Source organism: Echeneis naucrates, chromosome 7 (genome assembly GCF_900963305.1).
Source record: "Echeneis naucrates chromosome 7, fEcheNa1.1, whole genome shotgun sequence".
Taxonomy (NCBI): domain Eukaryota; kingdom Metazoa; phylum Chordata; class Actinopteri; order Carangiformes; family Echeneidae; genus Echeneis; species Echeneis naucrates.
Genome location: NC_042517.1, coordinates 2,862,524 through 2,877,439, shown reverse-complemented (window position 1 = coordinate 2,877,439; position 14,916 = coordinate 2,862,524). Strand labels below are relative to the sequence as shown.

At 43.9% G+C, this 14,916-nt stretch overlaps 1 protein-coding gene across 6 annotated transcripts in view; it reads left to right on the top strand.

Annotated features, from left to right (window-relative positions):
* The window catches only part of plekhg5b (pleckstrin homology domain containing, family G (with RhoGef domain) member 5b), a 61,143-nt gene that overhangs the window by 24,976 nt on the left and 21,251 nt on the right, over nt 1–14,916 (top strand). For 4 of the 6 annotated variants that reach the window (XM_029506562.1, XM_029506560.1, XM_029506564.1 and 1 more), the window contains exon 3: nt 14,067–14,208. In XM_029506562.1, the coding sequence (XP_029362422.1) occupies nt 14,067–14,208 (142 nt within the window). Of the gene's footprint in view, nt 1–3,665; nt 3,912–4,666; nt 4,687–14,066; nt 14,209–14,916 lie in introns of those variants that run through there. The other 2 variants (XM_029506563.1, XM_029506565.1) reach the window with 2 other exon arrangements.

The following is a 14,916-nucleotide window of genomic DNA, read 5'->3' as shown; positions in this document are numbered from 1 at the left end:
ACCATTTCCTGATGGAATTGTTTCTCTTTTGCCGCTGTGTTATTCAATGTAGCATGAGACTGAAGATGTTCAGGCATTCCAGAGAGCTGATGGGGGAATCACCAACAGTGAGCTCTTTCACGCTGCACGTAGACGTTTCATCCGCTGCTGACATCGAAATATTTATCACAGCAGCCTTAAAGCAGCAGACTGAAGAGGTTCTTTGGAAATGAAGTGATCTGTCATCGTTGTGTCATTTCCAAATGTGGCCACAGTGGCTACTGTTCTGTAAAACGTATAATCTGTTGATCAGTTATGCAGGGTGTGTGTGTGTGTGTGTGTGTGTGTGTGTATATAAACGTACTTTGTTGTAAGATGCTCTGCAGAAGTGAAGATCAGATACAAAGCTGTGATGCAATCTGAGTGAAATGTGGGAAAAGCAGATGGCTGTCCACCAGGGTTAGTGCAAAGACAACAAACAAGCTGGACGCTGACTGGCTCCGTCCATAGACGTCTCGTCAGGGCAGCAGTGACGCCACTTTAACCCCCCCCCCCCCCCCCCCCCCAGGAGCATCCTCGGCAGGAAGCAGCGACGCAGCAGGCTGGGGAATAACAGGAAGAGGGTACCTGATGCTCCGATGGAAACGGCCTTGAACGGGCTGACCGGGTTCAAAGACTTAAGAGAAGGCCCCCAGTGAGGAGACGGGTTGAGAAAACAACCCCCCACATGCTCGCCCCGCCCCGCCCCTTAAATCCCTCGCATGCGAAGAGCCATCTCATGGAAAACCTCGCTAATTGTTGGTTTGCTCCGAGTGTTTCCAGAATGTAAACAAGCGGCGCTTAATGAAACGCTCTGAATGAATCTCAGTCTGCTGAGCCTTGATGGAGAATCGCTCCTTAAACGAAATATTGAGCCCGCCACACTTCTTCTTTTTTTTTTTTTTTTTTTTCTCACACAGACATATTGTTCGGTTTTCCTCTTCATGGAAGACCTGAAGGAATTCCGAGCTTATGGTGATAGAGGGGTTAATGCCAAGGTCAGGCATCAAGGGAGGACGCTCATTTTCAACCCCCCCCCCCCCGCCCCCCCCGACCGTGGCCAGTGCCAGCGGGGTTTAATCCCTCAGGGTAGCTGCATCGCTGCTGACTGCTTTTAAATACGGCCCCCTCCAGGTCAGGCTGACGGTGGGGGATGGTGGCGCAGACATGGATTCAACAGGTCGCCTTGTTTTCAAGACACAGGACGAGGAGAGGTGGAGTTTGAGCATCACCCCCCGCCATTCTTGCTCTTATTCCAAACATGTGGCCTCGGGGGGGTCCAAATTGTTTTTTTGTGAGCTGGCCAATTATGTGAGACTTAAAGACGGTTCATCTTGGATTAACTTGAACGACAAAAGAAAAGAGTAGAGTTGGGTCGAGTGTTTGTGGTCAACGCAGCAGACTGTGACAGGACATTCAGGCCATAAAACAAGCCCCCCCCCCCCTTACACCCTCCCACACACACTGCAGAACTCCACAGACCACAGCAACACAAAAATAAATGATCAATTATTTTATGAGGTGAATTTTTCTTCTGGGACGGTGAACTCAGCATCATCATACATATCTTCTTCCACAATTGTCTGACTTTTGACCAAATAACCAAATTGATTAATTGAGAATATAATTCATAGGTAGAATAGAATATAGATGTATTTATAATAATTTTTTAATTAAAGATGATAGATTAATTGATAGTAAAAAAAAAAAAAAACTAAACAAGATGCAGAAGATGCTTCCCATTACGTCCATCGCAGCTGAGCTGATCTTTGGATGTCTTGAGTTGATTCAGAGAAAGATGGACTTTCTCTGCTGTTTCTCCTTAAAGCACTCACACTCAAGTCCTCCAGATTGTAACACAATAGTGTACTTCTTCTTACACTATTTTGTTGATTACTCTCCAGATTATTTTTCTGGAATAATCAATTGCTAGTTGAAATTATGAAAATATATGCAATTACTTCCCAAAGTCCCAAAGTAACCATATCCTTAAAGTATTTTATTTATTTTCTATTTATTGTAAATGCTCATATGTGTGGCTGGAAACAGAAGAAAAAGCAGAGAATTGAATGAATGTGTGACGTTTCTGCTTGAGAATAAACCAAACTATAAAACCATTGATCACATATATTGATAAGTAATTGATGAATTACTGATGATCAGGGGTATCATCATGTTTGCTAATCACAGCTGACATAACTGATGACATCGCTGTGATATAATCAGGATTGTTGCATTTTTCAGCGCAGGAATTTTTCCAGACGAGAAATCTGCTCAGGTTCTGTTTGGGAACTTTGGGGATGGGGCAACGTCACTGATTCGTCAGTAGACCTGTGGTAGACAAAAACTAGGACTCCTTTGCAGCGCCAAAGATTTTAGGTCGGATGGAAAGACAAAGATTCCATCTTTGTGTCACCTGCTAAAAATGATTTGAAAGGCTTAATCACTCATGGCGACTTTGACCCAGCTGTGAAAGCGCAAATCACAACGTGCTGGGGGAAAGTTTAACCCCTGGGAAAGATCCAGGACATTTCTTGGAAAGGAAAATAAAGTTCCTGGAACTTTTAGTGGAAAAGAAGGTAAAGCTCCTCGAGACATGAAAGACGTGCCACCTTTGTTCTCACGGGACAAAGAGTAGAGTAAATTGAATCGGACACATAATGATGATGGATTGCCCCTTTAAAAAAAAAGTCTTAGTTGATTAATATATATATATTTAATCAGTATAGTATATCAATAGTATATTTAGGTGTAATGGTTGTGTTGTGTGTGTATGTGTGGATGACTGTGCTGATATTATTGTATAATGAGCAAAGTTACTGTGATGATATTTAAATGTATGAATACGTAGACATGCATGCAAATACATAATATGATATAATGGAATAATACTATGAATCGTAAATAATCAGTGGTGGTGATTTATTGTTTTACTGTAGCCGCCTGGTTTGGGGGAGAAGCCACAGCAGAGAGAGCTCCCAGCTCAAATACTGTGCGACGCAACTGGGAACCAAAATCAATAGACAAGTCGAACCACTGAATATAAATAGAAAAAAGAAATTACTGTTGAGAATGTGAGTAAGAGAAAAGCAATTCATGACACATTCTGTTCAGATGGACTAATGGTTTCAGCATTGGTACCTCTGAAGGCTTTTTATGACCACTCTCCTTCCTCTATTTTATTTTTGTTTTTAAGGGGAACACACTGACTTTTGTGTTATAACCACACACAGTGTACGGAAATGTTGTTTGTCTGGCTGGTTGTGTTTGAATAGATTCACTTCCCCCCTCTTCCCTCAGTCACTGCTGCGCTCGTTGACGTTTGACCCCTACGGGGTCAGAGTTCAAACGAAGCTCTAAGTCAAGCCGGACGAGTTCAACTCAGGTGACGTGTGGAAGAGAAAAATGTGTCAGCCGTTGGTTGGATTTACTCGGAATCTGGATCATCTGAAACATCAAAGAGGTGTTTGTCAGATGGAAAAATTTTCCCGTTCTTATAAAAAAAAAAGATCGGTTTCAGTGGGAGTCCACATGAGTCAGCCAGGATGTGTGTGTGCGCTTGTGGGGGTGTGGTTGAGAAGGTGGGCGGAGTTTAGTTTCTTTCAGTGTGTCTTCCCAGTAGACTGCTGTAGTAAACACAGCGAGCCTCCTCAGCCTCTGTCACATTCATTCCATCCCACAATCCATCAGATTAACCACGTCCGGTCTTTTCACCTTGAAGCTCGGGATTATTGAATAGACTCATCTGAGGGGCGACACGGCACACTTCGATTTCAGGCTGGGACTAGAACTTTTGCCGCCCTCTTGTTGATTGGACCTTGGAGCTATTGATTGTTTCTTCCACTGAAACTCACAGAAGGTTGCCTTTTTCTGGGAAGTGCAGTTTTTCTATGGTAGGTAAATAATCTAAAGTTTGCCTCTTCATTTTGTGTTTGCCAATTCATTTACTCTCTGTAAAAACAAAGAGGAGCAGATTGAAACCACGGCTGCAATTAGAAATGTTTATCAATTGATTAATTGTCATTTCTACAAAGCAGCAGAAAATAGCGAAGAGTGTCTCTTTTTACTCTCCAAAGCTCAAACTGACTTAATCAGATGTCAGACGTCAGAACAGACCAAAGATATCGACTTGTTTAAAAAAGAAAAAAGGAAAACGCAGACTTTGGTTATTTCGCAGTCATTGTTGATCAGATCTTCATTGATGGTTTGGTTTGTGAAACGTTTCCCATGAACACATGAGCACACATCCACATCTGTGAAGATTTTTTTTTCCTCCTATGTCTGCATATTTCACATCTGCTTCTTATATCAGCATCCCATTGCACCCCCTGGCACCCACCAGGCTTCTCCTCTTTCCATATTACTTGTACCAAATTGGAAGTGGTTTCCAAATAATCAATTTCCATGTCATATTTGGGCCTGCTTGAGCCCACATTGGCTTTGGTGGAAGTTGAAAATTGACTTTGAATACCTAGTTTTTTGTTTTTTTTCCTCCTTCTTCTTCTTCTTCTTCTTTTTTCCTTTCACTTCCTCCTTTTTTGGTCTTGTTCACCACCCTCCTGTCTGTCTCTCCTTCTCTGCCCTGAAGCTATGGTTGGGAAGGCTGGTTGCGTCATAGTCCAGGCAGCACACTTGATTGTACTGAAAGCAGAGAGAGACCAGCTGCCGGTGAGTGGTGTGTTGCTCATGTCGCCGTATTGATCACCCCGAGCTGAGAGCTGTTTAGCCTGGATGTGACTAGTTCTTTGGGTTTAAGCTCCTTAAGGAGCAGCCTGAATGTGCTGTTATCTTTCTGTGACAGCAGCGTGTCACCTGGGTGTCGTGTAAATATTTGACTGTGCTGCGGAGGAGTTTGGGTAAAACTCACAAAGAATTCAATACCATTCAATTCAATTCGCCTTTTGCTTAAAAAAAAAAAAAAGAAAATCTTTGAATTATAATCTACAAAGACACTGATGAGAAGTTTTAATGTGTGCTTTTGTTCACCTGACAGCTGCATTCTGTTGTCTAAGAGGGATGCCGGTTGCGAACAATGAAAAGGTAACATTTTTCTCGGGAAAACGTCAGTGCATGTTGAAACATACCTTTCACAGGAATGCACAAGTTTTAGTATTTCCTGTGAACTTGTTTGTTCTTGAGTTTCTCTCCGTCACCGGCAAGTGTTCAAACCCCGAGCGCTCAGGTGGACTCGAGGGAAGTTCGGGGCTTCAGCTTTAGTTTGTCTGTCTGTTGCTGTGTCACAGACGTCGTAGAGACAGGGAAAGAAAGGATAAGATATAATAAACGGACGTGCCATTCACACCAACGTTCACTTGAGGGTTAATGATTATCTGCTGTCAACATGCCAGCAAATTGTATATTTTTACCAGAAGAAAAAAAATTGTTAATATATGTGTTAAAATTTCAGCAGATGCTCAAAATAATAACGTCAAAAAAGAGAGAGAGCAAAAACAGCAACAAAAAAACAAAAAACAGCGAGACAGAAAAGGACCATATAAATATAAAGCAACAAAACAATAAAAAGAGAGACACAAAAGAACAGCGACAGACGGTCAGTGTTGCATAATTTTCTGACATTTTGTGCGAGGGGAACTTTTAACCTCTCTTTGCTCATGAGCCAATTTTCTCATAATCAGTCCGTTGCTGCGTGGGAGTCCGAATGTAAAAGATGTGTCATTTTGTACTTATTCAAAATTCTTTCAAAATAAGTGTGAAATCTGGGAAAAAACACTTTTCATCCATCATGTGTCACTGTGCAGAGGAGGACGGAATTGAGAAATAATGTATTCCGTGACATAGTCTGCAGTCTTATCTGATGTCCAATAACTATTGGACAAGAAGGTGAGTCACGTAAACTGAGGTGGACTTTTTCAACATACTGGATATGATATCACACAGCTAATAATAACATCTCAGTTTATCACAACTTGTTGAGTTTTGGCCGCCTTTCCCGGATGCTCTGCTCATTAAGTGAGACAGATGCAAAGATGAATCTATAAAAGTTATTCGGGAAAGCAAATAAAAACAAATATTCCAGTTTTTAACCACTGTAAACATCCTTCAGTTTATACAACAGAATTCCTTTTTGTTTTTTACTAAACTAATTAAATCTGTGTTTATGCTGCAACGTTAGCTCATTAGTTCAAACCAAACAAAACTTCCCACTATCATTTTCACAAAACAACATATAACTCCGATCTTTGTCTACGGTGAACGCCAAAACATTTAACATTAAGCTCAGTTTTTATTCAGCATTTTATTATGTGCCTTTCTCTCTCAAATAAGCATCAATTAGCTTGTTAAAAGTCTGCAAATGATTTCATTGAAAAGAAGTGAAAGGCAAAGAGTCTGCTTTTGTCGGTTTGTTTATGGAATGAAAGATGTTTTTTCCCAGATATCATAACAGACGCTCCCCAACTTACGTACGAGTTACATTCCGATGCATTCTGATCGGCCGTTTGTATCCTGAATTGTTTGAAACAGAGCATGTTTTAGTGCTAACGCAAGCTAATGCAAGCACAAAGAACTGAGATGGGTGGCGCAGCGAGCAGCGAAGTTTGTACGAGGCAGAACAAAATTTGAGCTCATATGCACACAGTTTTAACTTGCATCTCCGTCTGTTTGTATCTGTCAATGTTCATAAGTAGAGATGTGACTGTATTTATTCAGCACTGCATATAATCAGTGCTCCGCTAGCATGGAAAGCTAGATAAGCATAGCTACGGCAGGCTAACTAAAGGAGGCGTCTGAAAAGCCAAAGTTTCATTTAAAATGTCAGTTGCCAGTGTTCAGAAGGTGAACTGTGTCTTTTGCAACATGGAGCTGCGTTGATTGTTTTTGTTTTAATTTGGTTTTAAAAGACATCACCTCTTGTCAAAAGTTGTCTCGCCACATTTTGCATTCGTTGTCCGTTACTAAATGATCACCATTCACTAAGATTTGCCGCTGTGGGTCCCTTTTATGAAGAGACCTAACGTGTGTTTGGGTAACACACACACACACACCCAGACTCGGACTCCTGTTTCTCTCTTGGGAGGATGAAGCTCAGCAAGTGCCTCCGTTTGAGTAACTCCATATGTGTGCGAGGAGCCAGGACTGTACAGGACCAGAACCAGGGAGAGTCTGCTAATGGGGAACAGGCAGGCAGTCTTGTTGCATAAGGGCTGCAGTAAAACAGCCAGGCTCTGGCTCTCCTCCGCCGACTCCTCACCCCATCCAGAGGACAGATGGCAGCAGAAGAAAGCGAGCTGGCCGGCTGCAGCAGATCTCTCCAATGCCACTCCTCAACAGATGCATCGCTCGTTTATTAAAAAATAAATCAGACCCGGGCCAGGCCTGCCCAGCGCTCCCTGCGTTTGATCACCCCTGGCCTTCCCGGGCGCTGTTTTCAATCCCACCTGCTGGGCCCAAACGAATAGCGACTGCGTAATGTTTAGGAAAGCAGGACCTGTCCGGCAAACATGGAGACGGCCCTGTGGGGGTCATGTGCTCGTCTCCCGCAAGGAGAATAAAAAAAGTCTCTTTTGAAAAAGGTAGTGAAAACGTTTGACCTGTCTCCTTCGGCCCAGCTTGACGAAAAGCATCTCACTCTGCAGGCATTTAAAGTTTTTCTCTCGTAGTCCGTTTTGCTCAGTGATGCAGTTGCAGTTAAAAGTGAGTCAGCGTCTGCACAGGACAGCTGCAGGCAGCCTGGAGAGGAGATTTCTGCCAGAAAGTGACTGGTGGGTTGAGAAGATGAGGAAGAACCTCGTACCCTTTCAGGTCATCATATCCAGAATATTCTTTTTTTTAAGACAGTTTAAATACTTCATCAGATAGAATGGCATGAGATAAATAAAATAAAACCAAATATTATAAATACACAGAAGTGGAATATTACAATTTGGGATCTTGAAAATTATTATTATTTTGTGCTGCAGCTGCAGCTTTTAAAAATGTCAGTAAATACAAACTTTATAGATAAATTCAGTGACGTTTGTGGCTCAGCTGTAATATTCAATATAATTAAAGAGAGTTTGTTTCATTTCATTTAAGATTTTAAAGCACTTTATTTGCAAAATAAGATCATTTCAGAGTCAAATCAGTAGCTTTAGATCTGTTTACATGAAGATAAGCGGAACATGCAGACGCAGCAGCTATTACAACAAACTGAGCTCCAACAACCAAGAGGTAAATATTTTGCCTGATTTGCATTCGACCTTGTGTGGTGCACTTTTGAGTGTATAGTTCTGATGTGTGCACACAAGTGAAAGTTTGGTGCTGTGAAAATGAGGCGCTGCTTGTCTTTCCTTCACTTGTAGACTGTGAATCACTGATGATGCGGCCGTGTGTCTGTGTCTTTGATTAGTTTGGTGACTGCGTGATCCGATCGGGTCAAAGTCTGAGTATTTGACTGACTTCACTGCAGTCATACTATCTGAACAAGACTCTGCATGATTCTGCCCCGTCTGGCGCTAACCAATCATTTGCGTGTTGGGTGTGTTTATTGGGACGCACTGGAGCGTCCTTTTCTTTTTGTTTACGTGGATAAATGAGGAGGGGGTGGGGGCGGCTACAGTGAGTCGGCTCCTGCAGCAGCCGCCCCGCCTCACACTTAATGCCAACATAACTTACCTCTGAGGAGAAGTCCAGTCCAGTTGCCAAAGCGGTGATGACTTGCATGTCAGGACACGACCACAGTGCAGCCTTCTTTCTGTGGGAGTGGAGCGATGGTTGAGTATTAAAGTTGGCCCGCGCAATTAAACACAGCGTACCTGGATGTCACTTGCAGACTCAACACAGACTGAGGGTTCAGTGAGACCCGACAGATATTTGGCTCAAACACTAACATAACCAAACAGTATATATCCATTGTTTCCAATAAGGAGCCTGAAGTCAAGTTGTTGATTCAGGTTGGCTTTGATTTCATGTTTTCTATAGTGTGTGTGTGTGCGTCTGTAGGTTGATGATGGCCTTTTGGAACAATGACAGGGTATAGAGTTTGCTCTATGGGTGTGGGCACCACTATGACAAACAGTGCTCTGTGTGTGTGCTACACAAGAGTAATATATGTGTGGGAAAAAACTCCAGTTTCCAGATTGTGTCAATAAAAGATAAGCATTTCTTTTTTTCATTCTGTTGCAGTTCAAATTTCCATGAAATGTTGTACATTTAGTACATTCAGTCCACCCTCTGGGCCTGAGAGTTTCCTCTTAATGGCTCTGCAGATTAATTCTCATCCTGCATTATTTCAATCTGGATATGCTGGTCATTGTCTTGTTGAAATGAATTTATCCATCATTGGCTTTTCTGTTTTGATTTTTATTTGCCCTCCACTCCTTTTTTTTTTTTTTTTTTTTTATAGCAAACAGCAGTGTAGATAAATGAAACCTTGTGATTTTTTTTGTCCCTGCTGGTTGTTTCTCTCAGCAGTTACAAACGTTGCAGGTGGCGCTTGAGATCAACTGTAGTTTATTAATGCTAAATCCATAATGGTTATGCTGTTGTTATCTAAATAATGTGCTGTCTGCTCTGCTCAGGAGTGTCTCTCGTCCGCTGCTCTTTAAACGGAGGTGGGGCTGGAGGTTGAGCCGGCAGCGCTTCTGCCGAACTAACCGCTTTCATCTGTCTTTAAAGTGTTCTCTCTTTTAAAGGTTAAAGTAGATGTAGTTTGAAAAGACTTCCAGGGAGGAATGAATCTCTCCTTTGTGTGGCCGGTCTGAGTTTGAATGTGGTGTCATTGTCCCCTCGGTCAAAAACAAACTTCCACAAGACACAAAGAGAAGATTTAAACGTCATCGGAAACTATTTTCAGAGTGTGTGTTTTGCTTTAAAGGGGAAACTAGCTGAAAGATGAAGACGGTGAAAGATAATTGAGCTCTACAAAACAGTGAGCAGCGGTGTGAAGGATTGTATCTGCTACTAAACATCAGCATTTGGATCAAGTGCATCATGAAAAACTCTTAGCACAATACAGTTAAAGGTTTTTGCAAAATCATTAAAGCTCGTGTTTCTGGTTTTTCCACCAACAGACGATGATGACAGGTCAGAATTTAATCTCTCTCCACTCTCTATTTATAACTTCAGCTGCACACAAATGTTGCAGAGTCAACCTACAGTGTATTTAGATAAGATAGGAAATGGGAAGTTTGATGAAATGCTATCATGCTAACTACAGCCTTATCTACTTTTACGCAACAGAGCAGCAAGGAGCCCTTTGCCTCTCAGAAGATGCCCCATGATAGGATTAGGGAGAAATTATTGTGTGTTCGTATGCCCCCCCTTCGTGCTCCTGCTTTGACCCAACACAAACACGCACATGCACGCGGCGATACATGCTATTACATAAGTGCTAGGTGTGTTCTGGCAGGACAAGCTGTTCCGCAGGAAGGCTGAGCGAGGTCTGAGGAGGAAGTGCTGTCAGGTCTGCAGACAGTGGGGAAATTTTATCCAGTTTGAGTTTGAGCTTTTACAAAACCGGTGAGAGCATTTGCGAGCATTTCTCCCGGTGAAGAACGGGCCTCATATCGCATTAAGTCATATCGGTAATTTGAACCCGTTGGCGGCCTTTCCCTCAAAGAGTCACATAATTCCAGACACAAAGACCAATCGCTCACAGATTTTTCCAGCTCTTGAGGACGCAGCAGGCTCTCCAGACTTGTTTAAAACTGTCCTCTGGAGCCAGAATTGTGATGGCGGTGAGGAAACTGGGGCCAAATTGAACTGGCAGGTTGTTGCTCTCAAACCACAAGTTCCATCGTTAATTATAAATCATGTTCGAGACATTAGAGGCTTCACTTCATGTGAGCACAGTTTAATTCCTTTAGCATCAGCTGCTGTGAAGTATTTCCTGTTCAGGAGATCACACTCATATGTAGGCCACTGTGTGTTGCCGTCTCCTTCGTACGTTGGCGTGCCAGTGTTCGGAGCATGAAGAGTTAAGTTAATAATCGTGATTCACCTCAGAAGACTCCAGTCATCTTCTTTCAAACAAGAACAGCTTTATTACAGCTGAGTGACTGGTGTGCTGTTTGATGACACAGACTTGGATCGGGCATGCCTGTGTTTGTAAATCCATCCGTGTGTGGTGTTGGCGTGCTTGCAGGGTATGTGGAAACAAGGGTGCATAAGCAGGTGCCACGTGGCAGTGGATGTGCTAAGCCGAGGTGAGGGCTGTTGTGGGGTTGGTGTGTGTCCTCAGCTGTTGAGGAGGGGGGTGAAGGTGTGTGTGTGTGTGTGTGTGTGTGTGTTGCCCCTGAACCTCCACACTAATCCAGGCAGATCTGAGAGCAGGCATGCATTGGAGGGGTCGCACACGCGACACACACTCACATGACACATGTTGTCTCGTGACACATTCATGAACTGTTGGTACGAGGCACGCCATGCTTTCCCGTCACCTGTCTGGAGTCTCGCTGGGGAAAACTGATCCAGCTCAGATTCCAGACGGATGATAGACGTTAGAGCGCCTCGTGCCCGAGGATCAATCATCCCGATCATTGATAGGAATGTTCACTATTGCAAAAATTTCCAAGGTGTATATCTGTCATAGCTGTGAGATTACAGGCTTTTCTCTCTTTTCTTTTTTCCCCTCGTTTGGTGTGTTCTTGGGTCTTTTCTTCATCCCATGATGCACTTATTTGTCTTGGCTAAAGAGTCAGATATTTTCTGCTCCCACAGGAATGTGAACGCCCCATCTTGATAGTACGGAGGCCTACCTATCCAGGCTATTGTCTAAATATGGCATCTGGTTTTCTCCAATTTCCCTGGCCGGGCCGTCTGTCTCCGCACCTCGTGGAGAACATACCACCTGTGTGCGAGTTGACATTCAACACAGCTACGTGAAAACGCGTGCACATGCGCTGACGTCGACTTGAGAGAAGTGTTAGCGGGTGATGTTGTAACAGATTTCTGCAGCCGTCCGTCTGTGCGTCGAGGTCGGCGTGTGGGGCAGAGGTGAAACACTCCTCGGTACCTGAAGCCCGTCGAGCGTCATCAGCTTCAACGATTGAGAAATATATTATTTTGACATCTGCCGTTGGAGTAGTCACCACACAGCGAGCACAAGACCGAACAGGATCTACATAAAAACAAAGAGCATTACAACTGCTGCTGACTGCAAAGAACTGCTCATCGTTTTGTTTTTTGTTTTTTCCTAAGTCACAAACAGGACTCAAAAAAAAAAGAAAAAGATGTCAGCGGATCAGTTGTATATTTTTTTCTGCTTTTCTACGAACTTTCTACGTCCAGAATGAAATGTCCCCCTGTTGGATGCATCGTAACGACTTTTAATGAATCCCTAACTGCCCGTTTTCACATTCAGTTTCATTGTTACGATGTTCCCAGATCCCAGCAATTATTTTACCCAACTACAATGTTATCATACCTGAACGAAACAACTTCGAAAACCAAGTTGTAATAAGCTGGAATCATCCTTTAACCCCCCCCCCCACCGCTCTGTGTGCTTATTGGAGGATAGCATGTCCTGCTCTCTACAGAAAACAGGACCATCCTCCTGTTTTTTAGCATCAGACTCTTCTCATCTCAGCCTATTTCTGTTTAAAACCTGCGTCTGGTTGGGGCTGTGCCTGGGTACGGTGACCCTGGGCGGTGAGAGGAAGGGAGGAGTCGCCGTTGGTGGATGGCGAAGAAAGGGAGAGAGAGAGAGAGAGAGAGAGAGAGAGAGAGAGAGAGAGAGAGGGGAAGGCGAGGAGAAGACCCTGGCTGGTGGAGCTCAGAGCGGGCTGTTTAATCTCTGCAGGACTGTCAGATGGCTTTGACAGAGCACAGGCACCAATTAGGCTGTAAGATTAGGGGGGCTTTGTACTTCTGAAAAGCTTCTGGATGGACCTCATTTTTTCTCCCTTCCTGCCTCGGGTTTATATCTTTACTGGGACTCCTCACCTCATCCCTCCCTCCTCTCCTCCCCCCTTCTGTCCTCCGCCAGCACTGCGACCTCCTTTAAAATCTGCGATTATACCTGGCTAGACATTGAGAGTAGTGGATTAATAAGGCAGCTCATCAGCGTGGCGTTGCAGTCTGAGTTAGCAGGCCAACGAGGTGTCGAGTTGGATGTTTCTTGGGGTCGTGGGCGGCTGCTGTCGTGGATATGGAGTCGACTTCTTCAGACTCCTGCTCCAATCTGCAGAAAATGACGGTAGAGTACCGGGGGAGAAGGAGGAGGCTTTTTTTTTTTTATTATTTAAATCTTACACTTGACTGCACTGAAACTCTGCTGAGTGTCAGTTGAGCCATGTGGTGATGCGGATTTGTGTATTCCAACAATACAGACAGTTTTGGCAGGCCTGCGTAATGGCATTGTGTTTGCAGGGCCGCTCTATCTATAGCTGTTGTGTTTACACGAAAACTGGACTCGCTAGCTCGCGCTCAATGCCTGGTTGTTCACATACACACATGCTTAAACACACGCAGACACACTGCTCCTCCTAAGTACGTGGAAACAATCGCAGGAAGTACATTAATGGGAGCGCTATTGTATCTCCCTTTACATCCTCACTTCCTGAACTGGGTGGAGTGAGGTAGATGTAGAGGATCCCCCCCCCCGGTGAGTCCAGTCCTTCGCCGAGGAGGGGGGGTCGGATCTGTCTGGGCCTAAGTGGGAGATCCTTAATCCGGTATCCTTCTGCTGCTCTGTCTTCGGAGCTCTGCAGCCTGGAAGTCTCACACTCACTGACCTGCGGTGGGTTTCATCGTCGCCTCTTGGGATTTTATGTTGGATTATGTAAGGGGGCGAGCTGTTCCCAGGTCAGCACACAAGGTGAAGAACTGGCTCTAAGTTAATTAGCTGTCATCCCACAGAGGGGGACAGATGGTGTGACGGTGGGAGTCACCAAACCTCAGGAATGCCCATGGCAGCCTCTGTGGTCATCTAATTGCGGCAGAAACAATAGTCAGGCAGGGAGCTGTTTATTCTAAATGTGCGTGACTGTTTTTGCCCTTTTCATTTTTGGTCCAGGCCTTAAAAATGTTTTTGTATTCAGTGCAGGAACCGTGTGTACTCCAGAGGTACGCTGATCTGACTTTCTCTCGTCCTCTCTCTCTCTGTCCAGGTTTGCCACCATCCAGACTGCCAAGATCTGAATAGCAAGAGCCCCCTTCACCTGTGTGAGTCATGTGACTCACGCTGCCACTCGGAGACCACAGACAACATGCACTTTGACCGGCACCCCCGATTTGACTTACAACCTCAAGGTACGTTTTCATGATTTCTGTGTTTGTACCCCTCCTCCTGAAGAGATGTCATCCCCCTTTCTTCATTACAGGATTTCACTGTGTAAATATCAAGGACGCAGAGTTTTTCATTGTGTCTCAGGAAGCCAAACACTTTGATCCGGTGTGTGTGACTGTTGTTTACAAGTAGGTTTATCCAAATTAAACTTTAGTGATTTGTTCATTTCTCTAAATTTAATTTGACCACATGTTCATTGTGGCTGATTACGTATTTGGATAGATGAGTGCTGTTTTATAAATTCAGTTATTTTTTTACTTGGACTGATGAACAGGAAGTTGACGAAAGCTGCGACCACCTGCTGATATCATCCACGCTCATTGCCACTTTTATTTTTCAGTCATAATTTAGCTGCAGCGAGACAACGGCATCATTCTTAATCCTGCAGAGCTCTAATTGGCCGGCTGCTTCTCAAACTGGCATAGACAGCAGTCGAATGTGCAACAATTTCAGGCGTCTTTTAATGGCAGAACAATTGTGGCGGTCTGGAGCCAGCCCTCGCTAACCAGCCGTGCAGTTTTGTGCACTTTTTGCCCAGGCTTGGAGATATCCATCACTAAGATTGTTACCTCCACCCTGACACAATGGAGGCAAATTGGATTTAGTTTGTCACTCCACAAACAATGTCGAAGTTCCTGTAGACTTTCCACAGAAATGAAAGTGTCTGTATG